The 24,279-nt window shown below is 38.9% G+C and overlaps 1 protein-coding gene across 18 annotated transcripts in view; it reads left to right on the top strand.

Moving 5' to 3' along the window:
- The window catches only part of LOC114656263 (eukaryotic translation initiation factor 4 gamma 3-like), a 271,004-nt gene that overhangs the window by 156,888 nt on the left and 89,837 nt on the right, over nt 1–24,279 (top strand). For 16 of the 18 annotated variants that reach the window (XM_051930350.1, XM_051930345.1, XM_051930342.1 and 13 more), the window contains 3 exons: nt 3,159–3,293; nt 8,286–8,427; nt 19,324–20,124. In XM_051930350.1, coding sequence (XP_051786310.1) covers nt 3,159–3,293; nt 8,286–8,427; nt 19,324–20,124 — 1,078 coding nt within the window. The remainder of the gene's footprint in view (nt 1–3,158; nt 3,294–8,285; nt 8,428–19,323; nt 20,125–24,279) is intronic. The other 2 variants (XM_028807755.2, XM_028807754.2) reach the window with 2 other exon arrangements.

Here is a 24,279-nt window from a genome sequence, read left to right as displayed (position 1 = left end):
CAACACTTCTAATATGTTTAAATAAAGAAAATAGTTTGAACTCTCTAATCCTTTAACAAAGATTTCATATTCACATTGTGTATTACTGTAGCTTATGTATATTCTGTAAATGGGGTAAAAAGAAAATATCAGTGATTAAATTTCACACTCCAGTTTTTCAGTGCTTGACCTGGCAAAAATATTAAAATATTTTTAGATTCACACTGTATTAAAGAGCATTAGGGAATTACTGGTATTTGCAGTCATGAAATGCAGAGATACAAAATTACTCACAAAAATGATTACCTGAAATATGCAAGCTACTGCTTTGCCCCAGTCATGTAAACAAAAATATTTGCTTATGTAAATTAACAATGCGGCAATATTTAAAATCAAGAAAAAACAATAAGAGGAAAATGCAGATAACTGACTGTCTTTTCAATCAGTTCCTTGAAAAATTCAAGCTGTTTTCAAAGAAAAAGGGAGACCAACATGGTATTAGATATACAGTAGGTGTGCCTAGTAAAATGGCCACTGTTCCTATTTTAAATCGTCTGCTTCTCTTGATCTTTCTGAGAGTATACAAACACAGAGAAACCATTGCTCACTTTACAACATATGTTTCAACAGCCTACATAGTGATACAATTTGATATGATATTAAAAGGTAAAAAGAAGTTCAGTTGATAGATGATATAAAACAGTAAACATCTGTTGTTTTCTGATTGCTATAGATGATAAGAAACCCTAAAAGAGCCACCTCTTTAGGCTAATGCAGCTCTGAGCTCAGGACTCTCCTAATATTAATCATAGCTAGCTGTGAGGAACTAGATGTCTCATGACAATTTTTGTGATGTTCTATGAATTTTTTATTATTGATTCAAGCTGTTTTTATGTTGTACATGCCATTGAAACTAAAGCAGTATTAATTGAGGAAGAGCTTATGAATTAGTCTAAATTAATTCTATGAAGATTTTACTGACTTTTACAACCTGCCTAAGAGTGGTCCTTCCACAGTTTTCAAAATCCTCAATGACATTTTGACAAAGTGAAATGTATTACCTTGGTTTTTGTGGGGACCAGACTTGTGATGGTGCAGCAAACTTATCAGCCTACCTGAGGGGTTCCAAAGCAATCTTTAAACAGAAGATCAAGCAACTAATTATGTGCACTGCTTGGAAGTTTGTAAATGCCAAATAATTTGTGATGTATTATGTTTTGAACAAGAGGTGACACATCTGATCAAACCACCTCCAAAGCAGGATCTCACATTATAAAATGAATTTGGACAATAAAACTGCAAAACTTCTCACGCAGTGAACAATGCACACTGTCCCAAGTAAAATCAATCTCTAATTGCTTCTCTGTTCTCACAATTCTAATGACAGAAATCAATTAAGAATCATTTGAGAAGTGTGGATGAAAGGCTGGAGGTGTATTGTCCATGCCAGCCAAATTTAGGAAATAGTTCAACTTACATCTTGTGTACCTGGCTTTCTCCAAGTATACAGTTGCCCAGCACTAGGGATGTTCCAATCAGGTTTTTAGAATAGATTCCATGTGATTAAAATTGTGTTTTTCTTTTAAAAATGTTTTTTATGTTAATCTTTGTTCCATATTAGAGTATTTTTACAATTAAAATAAACTGTGAATTCATGTTGTTGTTTTTTTATTTATAAATTAAATAATATAGGATTAATTTAATAATAACACATGCCTTTTTACTAAAATAAATACAATCCCACAATTTTTTTTACTAATTAATGTACACAAAATATTTCTCCATAATAAATATACATTTGGTATGTACATTTTAAAAAAGTAGTTAAAAGACAACCCACAATTCTAATAAAATAAGATTCCTACCCCTGAGATGCATAGGTAACAGACTTGGCAGAATTACGAGTTAGACAGCCTCATTCATCTCTTAAGCTAGCAAAATCTATTGTTTACTTAGCACCAAGGCAAACTTTTCATTGTCCGCTCAAAAAACTTTTTTCTTTAAGTCACTCTGTTCCTCTTATAATTCAAAACATGAGCTGCTGTACTTAACAGAAGCTCCTTGTCAGTCCTCCTTTGTGCAAAGAGTATCTCTTATAATTACAGGACAAAACAAAAAGTTCTGAACTCACTATAAACTTATCTTTTAACTTCACTGGAAGACGTTTCTCTGTCAATATTCTTTACCCTGTCAGTTGCATCTGTTACAGCATACAGACCTTTCTTCTTCCACTGTTAAGTTCAGGTGGACATACACTGGGAGAGAGGTTTTTATACAGTGCCTCTGCCTTTTTCTCCATGCAGTGGTTCTCAGCTTATACGCTCCACTTCACAGGCTGTCCTTCAACAACAGAACTATACAGTATGTGCACTTCCTCACACCTCATAATACATTGCCTAGAGGAGCACAAAAGCTGTATTGCACTAATGGCAGATTTTTCAGGCTGTGCTTTACTTCTCAATTTGGAGACTCCTGATGATTCAAAGTGAAAATCGGCCAATTTTGATCAGCAGCCTATCAGAAGTATCACTACTCAGCAAAATTTGAAATTGTAACACCATGCTCCAGAAGGCACAAAGAACAGTTGTATTAACCCAGAGTTTTATTTAAAGCAGCAGTTATCAAATCACTTATTTCATAACTTATTCAGGTAAGTGGCTGAGGCTCTAAGGGATCTGATAGATGCTCCTCAGTTGCCCAGGCATCATACATGCACAAAAGGACTTGAAGATGGAGTGACCAAGCACCCATTCTAAAGCCCTGTACACTATGGGGTACCATACTTTTAAGTCTTGGAACTTACAGATTGTAAACCCCATGCCCCTTTTGTCTACCGTGGAGAGACGTTAAAGTTGCAGTGGAGTTGGAAAAACAAATTGTCTCATTCCGCTACTGAAGGAAAGGTGTCATTTTAGTCCTCTCATGTTTTTATATTCCTAGGATTTTGTCTTTGACAGTTTACATAAACAGTTATTTATGTTGGTAGGCACTATCAAGACATCTAAAATGCAATGAGGTGTTAAATGTTATCAATGTGTGTACTTCTGAAAACAATGGTTTTATCAAATTTTTTAAACTATATTTTACAATTCAAATTACTATAGAAGTACGATTTTCTGATGTATGTTATTGCTGTGGCAGCAACAATCAATAATGTATGTTTTGCTTTCTGCATGCAGATCCGTATTAGAGATCCTAACCAAGGTGGTAAGGATATTACGGAAGAAATAATGTTAGGAGCTGTAGGAGGGGCTGGGAGTCGAAATCCAACACCACCAGTTGGTCGACCACCTTCCACACCAACTCCACCCCAGGTAAAGATGTAAAGCGTGGATTGATACTCATTTTAAACCCTCTAGCCAGACTTGACAGAGTGTGGCTATAATTTGATCCACAAGTAATATTTAAAACTAGATACTTGTATTTTCATTCTCTAGCTGTTAAATAAAATATGAGCTAATTTTGCTAAAATTCAGCATGTCTGCGTTCTTTGTAATTTGGATTATTTTGTCATCTTTGTATTTGAAATGTTGCATGTTTATGGCTTTCCACAAAATGTCCGTATCCTAATGGATTTTTTGGGAAAAGAGCTTTGTTGTAATCAAAATTAAAGGATGTTGCTTCTTAAAATTCTTGTGTGTCTGTTGTGTACTAACATTTTGTCTCTATTCATCATGCTTCTACTACCTTGTTTTTTTCTAAGGTGTTCCTTCTGTAGAGTATAGCAAGCTAACACTTGGAAAGGGAAATTTTGTAGTGTTTAACAAGAATCTTCCATATGCATATTCTGTTGACACTAATTTGTTAAGAAAATACACATTACTGAAGGGGAAGAGCAACAATCCTACATTATTGCTTTTCAAAACCTGTCCATAGTTGTTTTCATTATTTTATAAATATTTGAAATTAATGAAGTGAAATCAAAGTGTTGGTACTTTAGTACTAACCCCAGTGTATTCCTTTTCACCTTGTAATAAACTAGGGGGCTTTCGCCCACTGCTCGCTTCGCTCACCAACCCCCATGCCTGCGCTACACGCCAGCAACTTCACGTCTGCACCGCTCACGTATGTGGATTTCACTTTCACCAAATAACAAAACTTTTAATTCTCGCGGATAGGCCTCTTCATTGAGAAGAAACACTACTTTTCCCTGATGGTAACACAAATTAGATGACCTACAAGTCTCCGACTTAAAGTTTAAATCCAAACAATATATTCGATCTGTTTTCACTGTTCCGTTATTTCACCAAGTAATAATTTCCGTTTGTTTGCGCTAAGCGATCTTTACTATCATTTTTATTGAGACTTTCGAATTTTCGTACTTCCATTATCTCTATTTCCAGCCCTGGGCATGGTTAAATCTCTTGGCACAAAGTCTCGTCTCGCGGGACGTGGCAGTGTCTCTCTGAGAAAGTCACGCCTCGTCTCTCTTCCCAAGATTTTTTTTATTATAATAAGAGAGATAAAGCAAATCAGATTCCCTAAATCTCACTTTTTGTAACAAAATGTTTTCAAGGGTATAAGAAAATAAGATTTAACATTTACATAAGAAACAATAAAATGTTAAAGTATTGTGACAAATTACAGAACAGCACTATATTAGTAAATTTGTTCAGTTCTGATACATTCATTACAATATTTTTACTATTGCTGTCTTTTGTGTTTAAAATATTATGAACAAAATGGGTCATTGCGGATGAATAGTACAATAAATGGAACGTTAAAATGTCATAATGATTTGGGTGCAGAGAACAAAAAGAAAATGAGGAAAGGATATCAAGGGCCATTTGTTTATTGTTTTCACTATACACCGACACAGATCTCTAACTCACTCGCACACGAACCGATAGACAAGAAATTTATGGCTGTTTGCAGATAAGTAAAAATGGTTTTCACTAACAGATATCATGGCTGTGGGGCCCCAGAAAAAAAAAAATCCTCCCAAAATGTTAAGTTAGTCATGATAAAATTGAACAAATTCACAATGCCAGTGCATAGCTTTTGCTGAATAGTGCAGATGTTAGAATAACTGACTAGAGTGGCATTGTGGTTCTCAGCTTACATACCCCACATGCATCCGTTTTTTGCTCTTGATTATATATATATATATATATATATATATATATATATATATATATATACACAGTGGGGCAAAAAAGTATTTAGTCGGCCACCAATTGTGCAAGTTCTCCCAATTAAAAAGATGAGAGAGGCCTGTAATTTTCATCATAGGTATACCTCAACTATGAGAGACAAAATGAGAAAAAAAATCCAGAAAATCACATTGTCTGTTTTTAAAGAATTTATTTGCAAATTATGGTGGAAAATAAGTATTTGGTCACCTACAAACAAGCAAGATTTCTGGCTCTCACAGACCTGTAACTTCTTCTATAAGAGGGTCCTCTGTCTTCCACTCGTTACCTGTATTAATGGCACCTGTTTGAACTCGTTATCAATATAAAAGACACCTGTCCACAACCTCAAACAGTCACACTCCAAACTCCACTATGGCCAAGACCAAAGAGCTGTCAAAGGACACCAGAAACAAAATTGTAGACCTGCACCAAGCTGGGAAAACTGAATCTGCAATAGGTAAGCAGCTTGGTGTGAAGAAATCAACTGTGAGAGCAATTATTAGAAAATGGAAGACATACAAGACCACTGATAATCTCCCTCGATCTGGGGCTCCACTCTCACCCCGTGGGGTCAAAATGATCACAAGAACGGTGAGCAAAAATCCCAGAACCACACGGGCGGACCTAGTGAATGACCTGCAGAGCGCTGGGACCAAAGTAACAAAGGCTACCATCAGTAACACACTACGCCGCCAGAGACTCAAATCCTGCAGTGCCAGACGTGTCCCCCTGCTTAAGCCAGTACATGTGCAGGCCCGCCTGAAGTTTGCTAGAGAGCATTTGCATGATCCAGAAGAGGATTGGGAGAATGTCATATGGTCAGATGAAACCAAAATAGAACTTTTTGGTAAAAACTCTACTCGTCGTGTTTGGAGGAGAAAGAATGCTGAGTTGCATCCAAAGAACACCATACCTACTGTAAAGCATGGGGGTGGAAACATCATGCTTTGGGGCTGTTTTTCTGCAAAGGGACCAGGACGACTGATCCGTGTAAAGGAAAGAATGAATGGGGCCATGTATCGTCAGATTTGGAGTGAAAACCTCCTTCCATCAGCAAGGGCATTGAAGATGAAACGTGGCTGGGTCTTTCAACATGACAGTGATCCCAAACACACCGCCCGGGTAACGAAGGAGTGGCTTCGTAAGAAGCATTTCAAGGTCCTGGAGTGGCCTAGCCAGTCTCCAGATCTCAACCCCATAGAAAATCTTTGGAGGGAGTTGAAAGTCTGTGTTGCCCAGTGACGGCCCCAAAACATCACTGCTCTAGAGGAGATCTGCATGGAGGAATGGGCCAAAATACCAGCAACAGTGTGTGAAAACCTTGTGAAGACTTACAGAAAACGTCTCTTTGACCTCTGTCATTGCCAACAAAGGGTATATAACAAAGTATTGAGATGAACTTTTGTTATTGACCAAATACTTTTTTTCCACCGTAATTTGCAAATAAATTCTTCAAAAATCAGACAATGTGATTTTTCTGGATTTTTTTTTCTCATTTTGTCTGTCATAGTTGAGGTATACCTATGATGAAAATTACAGGCCTCTCTCATCTTTTTAAGTGGGAGAACTTGCACAATTGGTGGCTGACTAAATACTTGTTTGCCCCATTGTATCTTGTATACAAAAATATAGGTAGAAGAATAATTATAAATGAGTGAAATATATTGTGTTACATTGTTCTAAAAATTTAAGATATTCTCAACCATTCAGGCTTTACTTCATTACATTACTTATGTATTCAGATATGAATTTATTTAATATTATTTAATAACATTTTCTTTTGAATTTTCCATCCATCCATCCATTTTCCAACCCGCTGAATCCGAACACAGGGTCACGGGGGTCTGCTGGAGCCAAACCCAGCCAACACAGGGCACAAGGCAGGAAACAATCCTGGGCAGGGTGCCAACCCACCGCAGGACACACACAAACACACCCACACACCAAGCACACACTAGGGCCAATTTAGAATCGCCAATCCACCTATCCTGCATGTCTTTGGACTGTGGGAGGAAACCGGAGCGCCCGGAGGAAACCCACGCAGACACGGGGAGAACATGCAAACTCCACACAGGGAGGACCCGGGAAGCGAACCCAGGTCCCCAGATCTCCCAACTGCGAGGCAGCAGCGCTACCCACTGCGCCACCGTGCCGCCCTCTTTTGAATTTTCCATTACCATTTTCTGTATTCTCTAATTTATCAGGTGTCAGTGTTCCTTAAGAAAACATGACCATCACAATTTGAAGTCTCCACTGCATCTTAATTCACATATTAGACCTAATCCTGCACAAATATTTAGTTAGGAGTTTAAAATTATTACTCCTCCAATCCATAAGTACATCATTAATAGTTAATTTCCTGTTCCTATATGTACTAGAATCGATAACTGCGTCATCCATTCCATGACCAAAAATGAATTGACTAGCTGGGAGTGAAGTGACAGTGGCTCTATATAAGTTTAATCTCTTAGATCCTAAAAATGACAGAAAAGGCTCTTCATGTAAAATTGGCACAGAGAGTGGCTTTTGTTAAACTTTATAATATTCACATTTCATGCCAACTTGGCTAGTATATTTTTTGTAGAATTAATTTAAAAGAGACATAATCTGTAACACTAAATCTGAGTGGAAAAACAAGTTATATTTAACAGTAAACATTACTTTGTTCAAAATATTGGTTTAAACAAAAAAACAGTACCCAAATTTGCTGTTCTACAATTAATATAAGATCCACTGGATTAAGCAGTTTGGCAATTCAGGCAAAAATAGCATTTGTTTAAAGAGAAATCCATTCAGAACAAAATTGAAGTGAATTTTAAACTTCTAAACTCAGAATTCAATGCAACTGTTTCTGTGGCTCTACTGTTTGCTTTTGGATTGAACTAGAAGCAAATCAAAGACAGACAAATCTCAGCAACACTAAAATCCAGCAAACCTCTTCAGAGGGAACACTAGGAATGTTCAGTGATTGTGTCTTCCTGTTGTTAACAGTATTTGTCTTTCCTTTCTTTTTCCATTTCTGCTGCCCATTCTTTTAAATCCTTTCTTTATTTGCTGTTTTTGCTGTTTTCTGTCCTTTTTTTACTTGCTGCTTTCCCTTCCTTGCTCCTGCTGTCCATTGCTAAACCCTTCCTTATGTGCTTTGTTTTTGGATGTATTCCACTTTGCTAGTTTTTATGTCCACACCCTCATTATCCTCACATTTTCTACCTCAAATCCCAGCAGCTGAGCAGCCAAGTCCCGGAACATGGGCATGTGATGTACAATATGGAGAACACTCCGCTCATCCCTACAGCTGTTGAATTAAAACAAGGTTTGGTTGTGTACCTTTTTTACTTAATATTCTACTGCAATAGTCTATAATAATGTGTATATGCAGTATAAGTAATATAGTTATTAAAGCATGCCACTAGTTTCCAACATTTAGTTTTTTTTTTTTTTTACTAGAACTTTATTTGACCCCAGATGGAAATTTGGCTTTTTGCAGGAATTCTTTTATTCATATATTTATATAATATGTATAATATATACACACAAACACAAAAATATGGTCTGAACACACACCAGAATAACCAAAAAGTAAGAAAATTTAGAGGATAAAAAAATCTGCATTGGCTGTCACTGCTTCACAAATGTGAGGAGGAAAGTGTGTTTATTTTCATTTTGTCTCTACAGAGAGCAAATTGCCTATGATTTCTGTTTCTGTCAGCTTTACAGGAAGGAAATGCACTCAGTAAAGGAAGTATCTCATCTCTTAGTGAAAGAGAGTAGTCACGAAATCGAATAACATATCAAATTACTTTTTTCCATTCTACTTTTTCAGACATGTTCTATTATCTTGCAAGGAGTTAACTTTAACATTTCTTTCTTCTTTTATTCTCAAATCCCAGACTTGATGGCAAGTCTTTTGACTATGAAACCTTGAATTTTGTAATGATGATATGTTTAGCAAAAGTAAAGTCAAGAATCTTAACTTTAAAAAGGCCTTTGTAATGTAGTGTACAGATTTTTCTTTCATACTGTTTACAAAAGTCATATTGTATCAAAGCACATTTGTCAACTATATTAACAGCAAACCTTAATTATTTGGAGATACTGGAATCTGTATTTATTGAGATGTAATTTTCATATTACTATTCCATCTTAATTTCTTATTCCTCTACGAACTAAGAAAGTTCCAAAACTCACATTAAAAAATTGGATATCTTCATATAATCATCACACTTTCATCCTCGGCTCAGAACAAATTCACCCTAGTAAGGCAGACAATATAAGTAAGATACAAAGACTGCTCCATTTATATTAAAATCTATTTTAAAAAATTACACTGTATTCATACATTTTAGAATATTTCATTATAACACAGTACACTCATGAGCATTTTTAAAAGTCATCAAGCTGCTTTCTGCAAGTACCAATTAGCAAATTAGTCATTTTTTTTTATTTGAAGTAAATTTTTTTTGTACTAATATCAGGGTAGACCTTTAGTTTGGGTAAAGCCAGTTTCAGTGTGTTAAAAACAGCTTTTCAGATATCCTAGATACAGTGGGTACGGAAAGTATTCAGACCCCCTTCAATTTTTCACTCTTTGTCATATTGCAGCCATTTGCTAAAATCATTTAAATTAATTTTTTTCCTCATTAATGTACACACAGCACCCCATATTGACAGACAAAAAAAAAGAATTTTTGAAATTGTTGCAGATTTATTAAAAAAGAAAAACTGAAATATCACATGGTCCTAAGTATTCAGACCCTTTGCTCAGTATTTAGTAGAAGCACCCTTTTGAGCTAATACAGCCATGAGTCTTCTTGGGAAAGATGCAACAAGTTTTTCACACCTGGATTTGGGGATCCTCTGCCATTCCTCCTTGCAGATCCTCTCCAGTTCTGTCAGGTTGGATGGTAAACGTTGGTGGACAGCCATTTTTAGGTCTCTCCAGAGATGCTCAATTGGGTTTAAGTCAGGGCTCTGGCTGGGCCATTCAAGAACAGTCACAGAGTTGTTGTGAAGCCACTCCTTCGTTATTTTAGCTGTGTGCTTAGGGTCATTGTCTTGTTGGAAGGTAAACCTTCGGCCCAGTCTGAGGTCCTTAGCACTCTGGAGAAGGTTTTTGTCCAGGATATCCCTGTACTTGGCCGCATTCATCTTTCCCTCGATTGCAACCAGTCGTCCTATCCCTGCAGCTGAAAAACCGCCATGTTTCACTGTGGGGACTGTATTGGACAAGTGATGAGCAGTGCCTGGTTGTCTCCACACATACCGCTTAGAATTAAGGCCAAAAAGTTCTATGTTGGTCTCATCAGACCAGAGAATCTTATTTCTCACCATCTCAGAGTCCTTCAGGTGTCTTTTAGCAAACTCCATGCGGGCTGTCATGTGTCTTGCACTGAGAGGCTTCCGACAGGCCACTCTGCCATAAAGCCCTGACTGGTGGAGGGCTGCAGTGATGGTTGACTTTCTACAACTTTCTTCCATCTACTGACTGCATCTCTGGAGCTCAGTCAAAGTGATCTTTGGGTTCTTCTTTACCTCTCTCACCAAGGCTCTTCTCCCCCAGTAGCTCAGCTTGGCCGGACGGCCAGCTCTAGGAAAGGTTCTGGTCGTCCCAAACGTCTTCCATTTAAGGATTATGGAGGCCACTGTGCTCTTGGGAACCTTAAGTGCAGCAGAAATTTTTTTGTAACCTTGGCCAGATCTGTGCCTTGCCACAATTCTGTCTCTGAGCTCTTCAGGCAGTTCCTTTGACCTCATGATTCTCATTTGCTCTGACATGCATTGTGAGCTGTAAGGTCTTATATAGACAGGTGTGTGGCTTTCCTAATCAAGTCCAATCAGTATAATCAAACACAGCTGGACTCAAATGAAGGTGATCTCAAGGATGATCAGAAGAAATGGAAAGCACCTGAGTTAAATATATGAGTGTCACAGCAAAGGGTCTGAATACTTAGGACCATGTGATATTTCTGTTTTTCTTTTTTAATAAATCTGCAATTTAAAACAATTTCAAAAATTCTTTTTTTTGTCTGTCAATATGGGGTGCTGTGTGTACATTAATGAGGAAAAAAATTAATTTAAATGATTTTAGCAAATGGCTGCAATATAACAGAGTGAAAAATTGAAGAGGGTCTGAATACTTTCCGTACCCACTGTATGTCAGAGAATCGAGTTGTCCTTATGTACCAATCTGGCTGCATTTTTTCCTGCCAGCTTCATAATCATTTTGTCATTTTACCTATAATTGTACTCATTGTCTTTTTTCTTTTTCAGCAGAATGCAATGTTTAAGATTTCCATTTGTAAGAAATTTAGAAATACTTGAATTTTTTGTAACTTAAATGCTTAGCTCTCTTTAGTCATTTTCATATTAATTCACCTTTTGAATTTGCTTCTTTAGTTGTACCCTGATTGGAACAATTAACAATGGGTGATATACTCACTAAGGCAAACAATGCTGAATGCTGAAACACAAAGGCTAAAGTTGCTTTAGTTACATGCCCATTAATTTACTCAATAAGTAAACGGCTTAAATATCCAGAATGCCTGATAAGTAGAATAAAAATCATGATCATAACAATGATGAATATTTTTTAAAGGACAAGGAAACTAAACTCTAAAATATTCCTGTGTAACATACACAAATGCCTAACAAACCCAGTTTTGTAATCTCGGGATACCAAAACATAGAATATGGAAATATTAACTTGTTTAACTGAGGTCTGGACTATTTTGGAAACTCAAACTTTTCAAAAAGCCTGTCCTTTGCTTAGAGAGCGCATTCACGCATCACATTGCTACAGATGCAGCGCGTCAGTAAGTGACAACACGGACCGCACATACACTAAAAAAACTACAAAGCCATAAACAAATTGATATACAAAATAATTTAAAGAAAACAATAGAAGTGTCTGCAGATCAAACTAGTGTTCCAGCAATATGCAATGCAGCAGGAGCAGTTGAAGCTTTCAAGTGTTTCATCCACAAGCAGTGTTGCAGACACAACATGAGTCACAGTGTTTGTTAATAAATAAACCAACAAAATGCGTTTGTTCATCTTTTCTTTATTCTTCCTTAAACTTGAATTTTAAAAGTACTAGCTGAGAATCTGGAATATCCCAACTGACCAAATCCTTGAGCAGTCCTACTGTTTTGCTGTGAATGTTATTTAATTGTTATGAAGGTAAATTGTAATCCTCTGGTACATCTTTACACCAAACTAAAGATGTACAGTAATCCCTCCTCCATCGCGGGGGTTGTGTTCCAGAGCCACCCGCGAAATAAGAAAATCTGCGAAGTAGAAACCATATGTTTATATGGTTATTTTTATATTGTCATGCTTGGGTCACAGATTTGCGCAGAAACACAGGAGGTTGTAGAGAGACAGGAACGTTATTCAAACACTGCAAACAAACATTTGTCTCTTTTTCAAAAGTTTAAACTGTGCTCCATGACAAGACAGAGATGACAGTTCTGTCTCACAATTAAAAGAATGCAAACATATCTTCCTCTTCAACGGAGTGCGCGTCAGAGAGAGAAAAGCAAACAAATCAATAGGGCTGTTTTAAGTATGCGAAGCACCGCCGGTACAAAGCTGTTGAAGGTGGCAGCTCACACCCCCTCCGTCAGGAGCAGGGGGAGAGAGAGAGCCAGAGAAAAACAAAGTCAAAAATCAATACGTGCCCTTTGAGCTTTTAAGTATGCGAAGCACCGTGCAGCATGTCCTTCAGGAAGCAGCTGCACACAGAAGGTAGCAACGTCCCTATCATCTAGGTGTGCGAACAGCCCCCCTGCGAACAGCCCCCTACGTCAGCGCAAGAGAGAGAAAGTAAGTTGGGTAGCTTCTCAGCCATCTGCCAATAGCGTCCCTTGTATGAAATCAACTGGGCAAACCAACTGAGGAAGCATGTACCAGAAATTAAGAGACCCATTGTCCGCAGAAACCCGCGAAGCAGCGAAAAATCCGCGATATATATTTAAATATGCTTACATATAAAATCCGCGATGGAGTGAAGCCGTGAAAGGCGAAGCGCGATATAGCGAGGGATCACTGTATTCTGTTTTCTTTCATTTATCCATTTTCCGTAACACTTTTACCATAACAGAGTTGCTGGCTGTTAGAACCAATCATAGCCAAATCATTTGCAAGACATGAATAATCATGTAATTACAGGATACACTCAAACACTAACTCTTCTTTTGAACAGATCAATGCAGAGTCAACACTCAACCTAGCTTACATCACCTTCAGAAATGGGAGAATACTTACTCAGGATTGTCATTGTAATGTGTTTACCACTTAATTTCAGTGTGACGATGCAATCCAAAATTGAGGACTTGGGATATGCTGGTGAGAACAGTTTTGTTCTTGCTATTTCATGTATCTAGTGAAAAGAGTGATGAATAAATTAAACAGCTTGCTACAGGTAGGACAAAGCACTTTTCAAGCAAAATATAATTTAATGTCCTGCACAGTTACATTCCATTTGCTCTGTTTAACTGCTAAGAATGTCAGTGTGATTAAAGGTTGTGGAAGCTAATTAATGCTTGTTCTCTGTTCAAAGGCACATACACTTCAGTAGGGAAAGAGTTTAGCTGGCTCAGCTCCTGAGTCTGAGTTCTTAGGTATTGGTCTATTTCATCACCTCATCACTTAAAAAAATGGGTTTTGTTACAATCTTAAGATTCAACAGTAAAGTGAATCAGAAAAGTCAAATATTGTCATTAGTAAAACCTTTGGACTTTCAGGATATTATACAACCTCAATTCCAAAAAAGTTGGCAGGCTGTGTAAAATGTCAATAAAAACAGAATGCACTGATTTGCAAATCACCTAAACCCATATTTTATTCATAGTAGAACTTAGCAAACACATCAAATATTTAAACTGAGAAAATATGCCATTTTAAGAAAAGAGTAAGGTTATTTTGAATTTGATGGCAACAACACATCTCAAAAAAGTTGGGACATGGTCATGTTTACCACTGTGTACCATCCCCTCTTCTTTTAACAACAGTCCATAAACATCTCAGAACTGAGGAGACCAGTTGCTGGACTTACGGGAAAGGAATGTTGTCCCATTCTTACCTGATACAGCATTCTAACTGCTCAACAGTCCTGTTTCTTGTTTGTCGTATATTTTGTTTCATGAGGCGCCAAATGTTTTCAATTGGTGAATAGTCTGAACTGCAGGGAGGTCAGTTGAGCAGCTGGACTCCTCTACTATGAAGTCATGCTGTTTTAATAGATGCAGTATGTGGTTTAGCATTGTCTTGCTGAAATATGCTGGACCTTCCCTGAAAAAGATGTTGTCTGGATGTGAGCATATGTTGCTCTAAAACCTGTATGATACCTTTCAGCACTGATGATGCCTTTCCTGATGTGAAAGCTGCCAATTCCATAGGTACTAATGCAAACTCGTACCATCAGAGATGCAGGCTTTTGAACTGAGTACTGATAACAAGCTGGATAGTCCCACTTCTGTTTAGTCTGGAGGACATGGCATCTGTGTTTTCCAAAAGGAATTTCAAATTTCGATTCTTCTGACCACAGAACAATTTTCCACTTTGGCTCAGTCCATTTTAAATAATGTTTGGCCAAAGAAGATAGTTAGGTCCATAAATATTTGGACAGAGACAACTTTTTTTCTCATTTTGGTTCTGTACATTACCACAATGAATTTTAAATGAAACAACTCAGATGCAGTTGAAGTGCAGACTTTCAGCTTTAATTCAGTGGGGTGAACAAAACGATTGCATAAAAATGTGAGGCAACTAAAGCATTTTTTTAACACAATCCCTTCATTTCAGGGGCTCAAAAGTAATTGGGCAATTGACTTGAAGGCTATTTCATGGGCAGGTGTGGGCAAGTCTGTCATTATGTCATTATCAATTAAGCAGTTAAAAGGCATGGAGTTGATTTGAGGTGTGGGGCTGGCATGTGGAAGATTTTGCTGTGAACAGACAATATGCGGTCAAAGGAGCTCTCCATGCAGGTGAAAGAAGCCATCCTTAAGCTACGAAAACAGAAAAAACCCATCTGAGAAACTGCTACAATATTACGAGTGGCAAAATCTACAGTTTGGTACATCTTGAGAAAGAAAGCAAGCACTGGTGAACTCGGCAACGCAAAAAGACCTGGACGTCCAAGGAAGACAACAGTGGTGGATGATTGCAGAATCATTTCCATGGTGAAGAGAAACCCCTTCACAACAGCCAACCAAGTGAACAACACTCTCCAGGGGGTAGGCGTATCGATATCCAAGTCTACCATAAAGAGAAGACTGCATGAAAGTAAATACAGAGGGTGCACTGCAAGGTGCAAGCCACTCATAAGTTTCAAGAATAGAAAGGCTAGATTGGACTTTGCTAAAGAACATCTAAAAAAGCCAGCACAGTTCTGGAAAAAACATTCTTTGGACAGATGAAACCAAGATCAACCTCGACCAGAATGATGGCAAGAAAAAAATATGGAGATGGCGTGGAACAACTCATTATCCAAAGCATACCACATCATCTGTAAAACACGATGGAGGCAGTGTGATGGCTTGGGCGTGCATGGCTGCCAGTGGCACTGGGACACTAGTGTTTATTGATGATGTGACACAGGACAGAAGCAGCCGAATGAATTCTGAGATGTTCAGAGACATAGTGTCTGCTCAAATCCAGCTGAATCCAGCTGGATTTACGGGGTGGAGTGGTGGCTCTGAGGCTAAGGATCTGCGCTGGTATCCTGAAGGTTGCCGGTTCGAATCCCCGTCACTGCCAAAAGAGACCCTACTCTGCTGGGCCCTTGAGCAAGACCCCTAACCTGTAATTGCTCCAGGGGCGCTGTACAATGGCTGACCCTGCGCTCTGACCCCAAGGGGTATGCGAAAACTAACAAATTTCTAATACGAGAAATCGTATAAGACGAAATAAAGAACAAAAATAAATAAATAAATAATGCAGTCAAATGCCGTTGGGCGGTGTTTCATGATACAGATGGACAATGACCCAAAACATATAGCCAAAGCAACCCAGGAGTTTATTAAAGCAAAGAAGTGGAAAATTCTTGAATGGCCAAGTCAGTCACCTGATCTTAACCCAATTGAGCATGCATTTCAGTTGTTGAAGACTAAACTTCAGACAGAAAGGTCCACAAACAAACAGCAACTGAAAGCCGCTACAGTAAAGGCCTGGCAGAGCTTTAAAAAGGAGGAAACCCAGCATCTGGTGATGTCCATGAGTTCAAGACTTCAGGCTGTCATTGCCAGCAAAGGGTTTTCAACCAAGTATTAGAAATGAACATTTTATTTCCAGTTATTTAATTTGTCCAATTACTTTTGAGCCCCTGAAATGAAGGGATTGTGTTAATAAAATGCTTTAGTTGCCTCACATTTTTATGCAATCGTTTTGTTCACCCCACTGAATTAAAGCTGAAAGTCTGCACTTCAACTGCATCTGAGTTGTTTCATTTAAAATTCATTGTGGTAATGTACAGAACCAAAATTAGAAAAAAGTTGTCTCTGTCCAAATATTTATGGACCTAACTGTAGCTGTGTTTCTGGATCATGTTCACATAAGGCTTCTTCTTTGCATGATAGAGCTTTAATGTGCATTTGTGGATGTCACTGCAAACTGTGTTCTCGGACAGTGATTTCTGGAAGTATTCCTGAGCCCATGCAGTAATTTCTATGATAAATCATGTCTGTTTTTAATGCAAAGCCGCCTGAGGGCCCGAAGATCACATGCATCCAGTATTGATTTTTGTCCTTGTCCCTTGCGCACAGAGATTTCTCCAAATTCTCAGAATCTTTTGATGATATTGTCTACGGTAGATATTCAAAGTCTTCACAATTTTATGTTGAGGAACATTATTCTGAAATTCTTCCACAATTTGTAGATGCAGTTTTTTGTAGATTGGTGAACCTCTGCCCATGTTTACTTCTGAGAGACACTGCCTCTCTAAGATGCTCTATTTATACCCATTCATGATACTGACCTGTTGCCAATTAACCTAATTAGTTGCAAAATGTTCCTCCAGCTGTTTCTTTTTAGTACCACTTACCGTAGATACTCGCGTATTAGTCGAAAAATTTATGCCTTAAAATTCATTCAAAAAAACAGGGTCGACTTATCCGCGGGGCAACACAATTTAATAATTATAAGCCAGCAATGGGTCTTTTTACTTCTGGTACATGCTTCCTCAGTTGGTTTGCCCAGTTGATTTCATACAAGGGATGCTATTGGCGGATGGCTGAGAAGCTACCCAATTAGAGCAAGCAGTTAAGTTCCTGTGTGCTGATTGGCTCAGCGACGGAGCGCCAAATTCGATTCCGCTGCATTAACCAGGAAGTCTCGTCTTGCTCATTCAGCATCAACGTGTTTCGCTGTGTAAAGAGTTAACTTTTGTGCTCTTTTGTGTTTATCTTTGTGCATAGTTAAGCCCTTCGTTATGGCACCAAATCGATCTGCTACTGCTTCAGAGGCCGTGCCCAAGCGCCAACGGAAGATGCGAACGATTGCCATAATTATAATTATTTATAATTAGTTTTACCACTTATACGCGGGTCATAACCAATTTCGTAATTTTCGTCTTAAAAAATACACTCGACTTATCTGCGAGATCGGCTAATACGCGAGTATCTACGGTACTTTTCCAGCCTTTTGTTGCCCCCATACCAATGTTTTTGAGACATGTTGTCTATCAAATTCAAAGTTAGCTAATATTTTTCATGAAATAATGAAGTGTCTCGCTTTCAACATTTGATATGTTTTCTGTGTTCTGTTGTGAATAAGATATGGGTTTATAAGATTTGCAAATCATTGTATTTTGTTGTTTACTTTTTACACAGCATCCCAACGTTTTTGGAATTGGGGTTGTACTATAGGGTAGTATATTCAGGATCACTTTATTTAAAAGTGCTTATTTAAAATGTGTTCATGATTAAGTAGTTTACAGACCCCTTCTTCACTGTTATCTCGGTGCATAATCTTAAAACTTTGCTTTGCTTAATCTGACTTTTGTATTTTACATTACAGTAATCCCTCCTCCATCATGGGGGTTGCGTTCCAGACCCCCCCGCGAAAGGTGAAAATCCACGAAGTAGAAACCATATGTTTATATGGTTATTTTTATATTGTCATGCTTGGGTCACAGATTTGCACAGAAACACAGGAGGTAGTAGAGAGACAGGAACGTTATTCAAACACTGCAAACAAACATTTGTCTCTTTTTCAAAAGTTTAAGCTGTGCTCCATGACAAGACAGAGATGACATTTCCGTCTCACAATTAAAAGAATGCAAACATATCTTCCTCTTCAAAGGAGTGCGCCTCAGAGAGAGAGAGAAAAAAAAGCAAACGGTCAAAAATCAATAGGGCTGTTTGGCTTTTTAAGTATGCGAAGCACCGCCGGACAAAGTAGCTGCAAGGAAGGGAGCAAGCATTTTTCAGCATTTTTTAGAGGAGCGTCCGTATCCTCTAGGCCAGTATGCGAACAGCCCCTCTGCTCACACCCCCTCTGTCAGGAGCTGAGAGAGAGAGAGCGAGCGTGAGCAAACAATCAAAAATCTATACGTGCTGTTTGATCTTTTAAGTATGCGAAGCACCATGCGTGAGCATATCGCTTGCAAAACAGCCACATGTAAGCTCAGCAAAGAAGGGAGCACTGTGAAGGTAATCTTTCAGCGTTTTTTGAGGAGCGGCCGTGTCCTCTAGGGGTGCGAACAGCCCCCGTGCTCACAATATATTTGAGGAGTTTTATTTAATACATAATACGCGCTGTGGTTGGGTAGCTTCTCAGCCATCTGCCAATAGTGTCCCTTGTATGAAATCAACTGGGCAAACCAACTGAGGAAGCGTGTACCAGAAATTAAAAGACCCATTGTCCGCAGAAATCCGCGAACCAGCAAAAAATCCGCGATATATATTTAAATATGCTTACATATAAAATCTGCGATAGAGTGAAGCCGTGAAAGTCGAAGCGTGATATAGCGAGGGATTACTGTACAACACACCCTACAAAGATAATTTTCAGCTAGCAAGGTTTTCTAAGTTACGTATTCCCTCATGTTGAGGAGCTATATTATCTGAACTTGTAACCTGGTAAGCTAGGTAGTTGTTTGGTTTTGAATATTTCATTTCTGAAAGAAATCTTAAATAGCCTGCTGTCACATTTTTGCACTGGACTGTTTCTTACCTTTTCATTTTTCATTTGTTACATGTCAATTCAGAAGAGAAGCCAAAACAGGAGCCTTTAGTTTTCAAATCCTCGTCTCCAGGTCTGCGACCTGATGTGGGAAATGAGAAGAGGGATCATATTGGACAAGTCCAGGATTTGCCCCTTCCAGAAAAACCTGTGCTTCCTGCTGCTGTGACCATTGCTGCCCCTTCACTTGCTGCTACCACCAATATTCCTGTTTCAATGCCGCCTGTTGCTGCTGTTTCCATTGCTTCCTCCAGCAAACCAGTATTCATCAGTGACAGATCAGAACTGGCAGTTTTGCAGGAAGAGGTGACAGCAGCTGCTTTGGCTTTTCCACAATCTGACATTCCCGAAGTTGAGAGACCCTCTTCTGGTCCACCCAGGAATCTGTCGCCTTCCCCTGCAAATGTAATACCTTCTTTGAATGTAGGGCCAGTCATTATGAAAGAGATGAATGGAGTGAGTGAAAAAGAATCAGCTTCTGTTGAAGTGGAGCTTGAGTCCCAGGATCTTCCACTGATGAGACCATCTCAGCTTCTGACTGCCAATGCTGAAGCAGACAGTGTCCTTTCTAAAGACACTGAAGTAGACAGCCCATCAACTGTCCTTGCTGCAGAAACTTCCACTGGCACTTGTACTGTTGCTACTTCCCCACCTTCCATCCTGCATACAACCTCTCCAGTATCTGCAGATCACATTGAATGCCCATCGTTGCCTATAACATTAGAAGCACAAGAGCTGCCCAGGAAAGGAGGTAGTGATATAGATGTACAGATAGAAGAAGAAATTGATTCCTTGGAAATCAATTCCAGGAAAAGTCCTGTACAAGGTAAGAATTAATATTTATGTAGTTTATAAAAAATTTTGGAATGGGGAAGAAACTTTTATAATGAATTGAATGGCAAGAATCCACCTGGCCCTACTAATTAGCCTAGCTGTTTGAATGAGAGTAGCAAAAATGTACTTACCTATAGCACTTACTACATTGCAGTATTTTCTGCACGATCATACAGTACCGTTGAAAATACAATAAATCTGCTTGACTCTCTAACCTTTTTTTTCTAGAATTTACCAAAAACAGAATTAGATATTTGGATATCATAGAAGTTAAAGATGAATAAGTATGTCATATAGGTAGTAGATGGAATTAAGATGGAGAATCAGACAAGCTAAAAATTCAGGGAGAGACAATTTGTAACTTCTCCACTCTAATCATACCAACTCACTTTTGACAAGAGTGGTTCCTGACAGTTTGCTTTGATATTTGTTTATTATTTTATTTTGATAATTTGTTGGGTTGTTTCTGTAGTTTTTAAGTGTGAAAATAAGAAATAATGCACTGCTGATAGTTTTATGGATAAATAGTTCAAACAAACAGTTAAACAAGAATTTTGATACAACTCAGTGTATGTGTAATATTTGATGACAAGAATACTGCAATCTTAAAAATTTATAGTCAAAAAATTGATGTTTTTTTTATCATTAGGTATGAACCTCTTGTGTGCATGCCTTGCAGAAGTATTTGGGTACCCCCAGAGACTTTTTCAAATTTGTTTTTAATACTGCATTTGTTCCAAAGCTTTTTGTGTCATGTCAAAAGAAATGAAGCATCTCTAAAACTCAATAGTTGCAAAATGAAAAATTAAAATTATCAAACCTACAAAGTGCATGAATGTTTTATACTTAAAAAAACTATCTCAGAAAGGCAAAAAATTGATTAACTTCATTTGGGGACAAATTAGTAAGTCTCCTGCTTTGAATTTATTTAAGAGGATAACCTTTCTCCAAGTAAGATCTCACAGTGTGGTAGACTTTCAAAGGAAAGCTCCAAATATTAAGTAGAATGACCATTCTCAGCAATATACGAGGTCTGTCCAGAAAGTATTCAACCATATAATATGAAAAGTAGATACATTTATTGAAGAAGATACAAGAAACATTGTACATAGGACAATGACTCCTTAGTCCTCTTCAAAGTAGGCACCTTGGGACCTCTCGCAGTTCTCCCAGGGTCTCTTGGAATCGCCATCTGCTGCCTCGTCGTATTTTCCTGAATCTCATCGACAAGTCTGAAATCTCTTCTCTTTCAATAATGATTTTAGTTTTGGGAAAAGCCGCATGGTACCAAATCTTGGCTGTAGGGATTCTGAATTATCTGGGTGATTTGATTTTTTGTCACTCATTGCATCGTCCCCGAAAGCCTTCTGAATCTTCCAGATAGTTTCCATGGACAAATGTTCAAGCTTAATGCAAACTTTGATGCAGATTCGTTGTCTCTACTCACACTAGTCACACTGACTAGTCCAGTGAAGTTGTCATTGTTCATGCATACGCATTCCAGTTCACTCACTTTGGCTGCCAGGTTACATGGGTGCCGCACAAACCGTTCTCGTTATATTATCAATGGCTGGACTTTTTCTGGACAGACCTCGTATAGGTGTGATTTCAGAGCACAAATTCAGTTCTGTTCGTAGCAAGGAAGTGAGAAACAACAAACTGCAAAAAAGCTCCCACACTGCAGGAATCAGCTATCCCACTTTTGGAAAACAATTTGTGAGTCTGAATGTGGTGAGGTTTATTGATCAGTATTCTTCATTGCATTCCATTAAGAATAATCTTTATAGGATAATAATAAAATTATACTGGGTGAAGACAAAATGTAGAGGTAGTCGTTGACTTACGGCTATGTTCAGTTCCAACAAAAGGTTGTAAGTCAATCTGGATGTAAGACTTGCTGGCATAGGCATTCAAACCTGACCGTATGTATAGTACTATATAAAAAGTCTCTCAAGTCATATTGTTTGGTTTTATATCCTTTTTTATCTTCATTCTTGGCACATTGTGTAGGTTTTCTATTATGTTTTTTTTTTGTAAATTTTATTTTTTACTTTGTTTTGTTTCATTATTACTGTCGCTTGCATTGGTGCTGAACTTTTAACAGCTTCACAAATCCTTTCTCTGTCTGTTATGTTATGTCATCCGCATGAGCCTCTCCCAATGTTCATTGTGTTAACTGAGAGGAGGAATTGTACCAGCAGACTTTGAGCTTGTGTTTTCTGTTTTAACATTTCAGCCTTTTAATAATAAACATTAACAGATAAAGGAGTTCAGTGTGGTGAACTTTCCTGGCAGCCCTGGGCACAGGGCAGGAAACTGCAACATTGAGCTCAGAGCTAATCACACAGTCACATACACCTAAACTATTGTTACTCAGTTACTTTTGAATTGCATGTGGCCGTCATGGGGTTGTATGCACATAAGACTTGTACACAACATGGTTGCTACATATTTTATGTGCTTTGTCTGTTTCTGTCCCTTGTTCCCTTTAAAATATATGTCCTAGGGATTGAGTATTTTAAGGCTATCTCTTTAATGGGAACAGGTGCCCAAACCACACCTGTGGGGCCTTGCATAAATGTGCTAGTTTGTGTCGTAAGAGGATGGACCGACTTCAAAAAGACAAGCAGGCGCGCATTTTGAAAAGGAGAGAACAAGGAACTGAGAAAGAGGATTAGAAAGGGAGTGATTTGAAAGGGACGAAATGCTCCATATCTAGATTGGTTCGGGTGCATGCTAAAACGAGTGCTGTCTGACCAGGGGAGGACATCAATGTGCTCAGCGCTGCCTTGTGATGCTTGTGTCTTCCATTGAGGGACGTTAACGCCGTTACACCCCGGAGAGACAGACGTCGGTATCCAGGATAAGTCTGGTCTTCAAGCCAGTGAGAACACTCCTTTTATACTGGATAGGGCAAACGTGACAGTGGTATATTTTACCAGTGCGCTGGTTTTAACCGCGAAATACCCAGTCCAGTTGGATCCAGAGCCAAAAATTTATGATCCACATTACTAACCGAGAATGCTAAACCGGATGGACGCAGGGACATCCGGCCATGGGCCGTAGCCGCAAAAAGACGTACTGCGCAGGCGCCCCAAGAAATGAGGCGCCGCGAGAGGTGGCCACGACCACAGAAAAAAGGAGTGAGCACAGAAAAAAGGAGTCAAAGAAATGAGGCGCCGCGACCACAGAAAAAAGGAGGCAGCACAGAAAAAAGGAGTCAAACGCAGGCGACGCACACAGCGCCGCACGAAAGCCATTGCACACGAAACTAGCACACAAAAAAAAAGAAGCCGCTCGCGCCCCACAAATCCCACACCCACCTCCAAGTACCCCCTACAAGCAGCGGACGGGACACACACAAAGAGGACGATTCAACAAGCCCCTGGCACACAAAAAAAAAGAACCCGCAACCCCCCCCCCCCACCCCCCCCACAAGCAACGGACGGGACACACACAAAGAGGAGGATTCAACAAGCCCCTGGCACACAAAAAGAAAGAAGACGCTCGCGCCCCACCAATCCCCCCACCCCCCCCCAAGCAACACCCCCCCCCCCCCAGACGCCGGCAAAGCACACAGCGCCGCACGAATCCCATTGCACACGAAACGGGATGCACACAAAGAGGAGGATTCAACAAGCTCCTACCACACCAAAAAAAAGAAGCCGTGACTGCCACACCAAGCCCATTAGACACGAAACGGGACAGACTACGGACATGGCACACGAAACGTTCACAACAACGACGATTCAGACCCACAAACACACTAACATCAATAAGAAGTGACACCCAAAGCCTGACCCACAAACACACTAACATCAATAAGAAGTGACACCCAAAGCCCCATTTCTAAAGGAACCGTCCGCAGACACCTGCTAAACGATTGCGCCACTTAGCTGACAACGCGTTCAATAATGAGTCCACTATTGAGGAAAATTCATTGGGATTAATGAATGTCATTTGCAATCATTGTCATTCACTTAACTTCCCTGAAGAAACAACTGGCAATACAAGTAATGAATTTACACGTTGTTGTCAAAAGGGTCAGATTAGACTGCCTCCTTTACATTCATATCCTGAATATCTACAGAAGCTTCTAACTAACGATGTACCTGAAAGTAAAAACTTTATGAACTGCATTAGATCC

Source organism: Erpetoichthys calabaricus, chromosome 8, assembly GCF_900747795.2.
Source record: "Erpetoichthys calabaricus chromosome 8, fErpCal1.3, whole genome shotgun sequence".
Taxonomy (NCBI): Eukaryota; Metazoa; Chordata; class Cladistia; order Polypteriformes; family Polypteridae; genus Erpetoichthys; species Erpetoichthys calabaricus.
The sequence above is the reverse complement of the archived record's forward strand: the minus strand, read 5'-3'. Positions and strand labels throughout refer to the sequence as shown.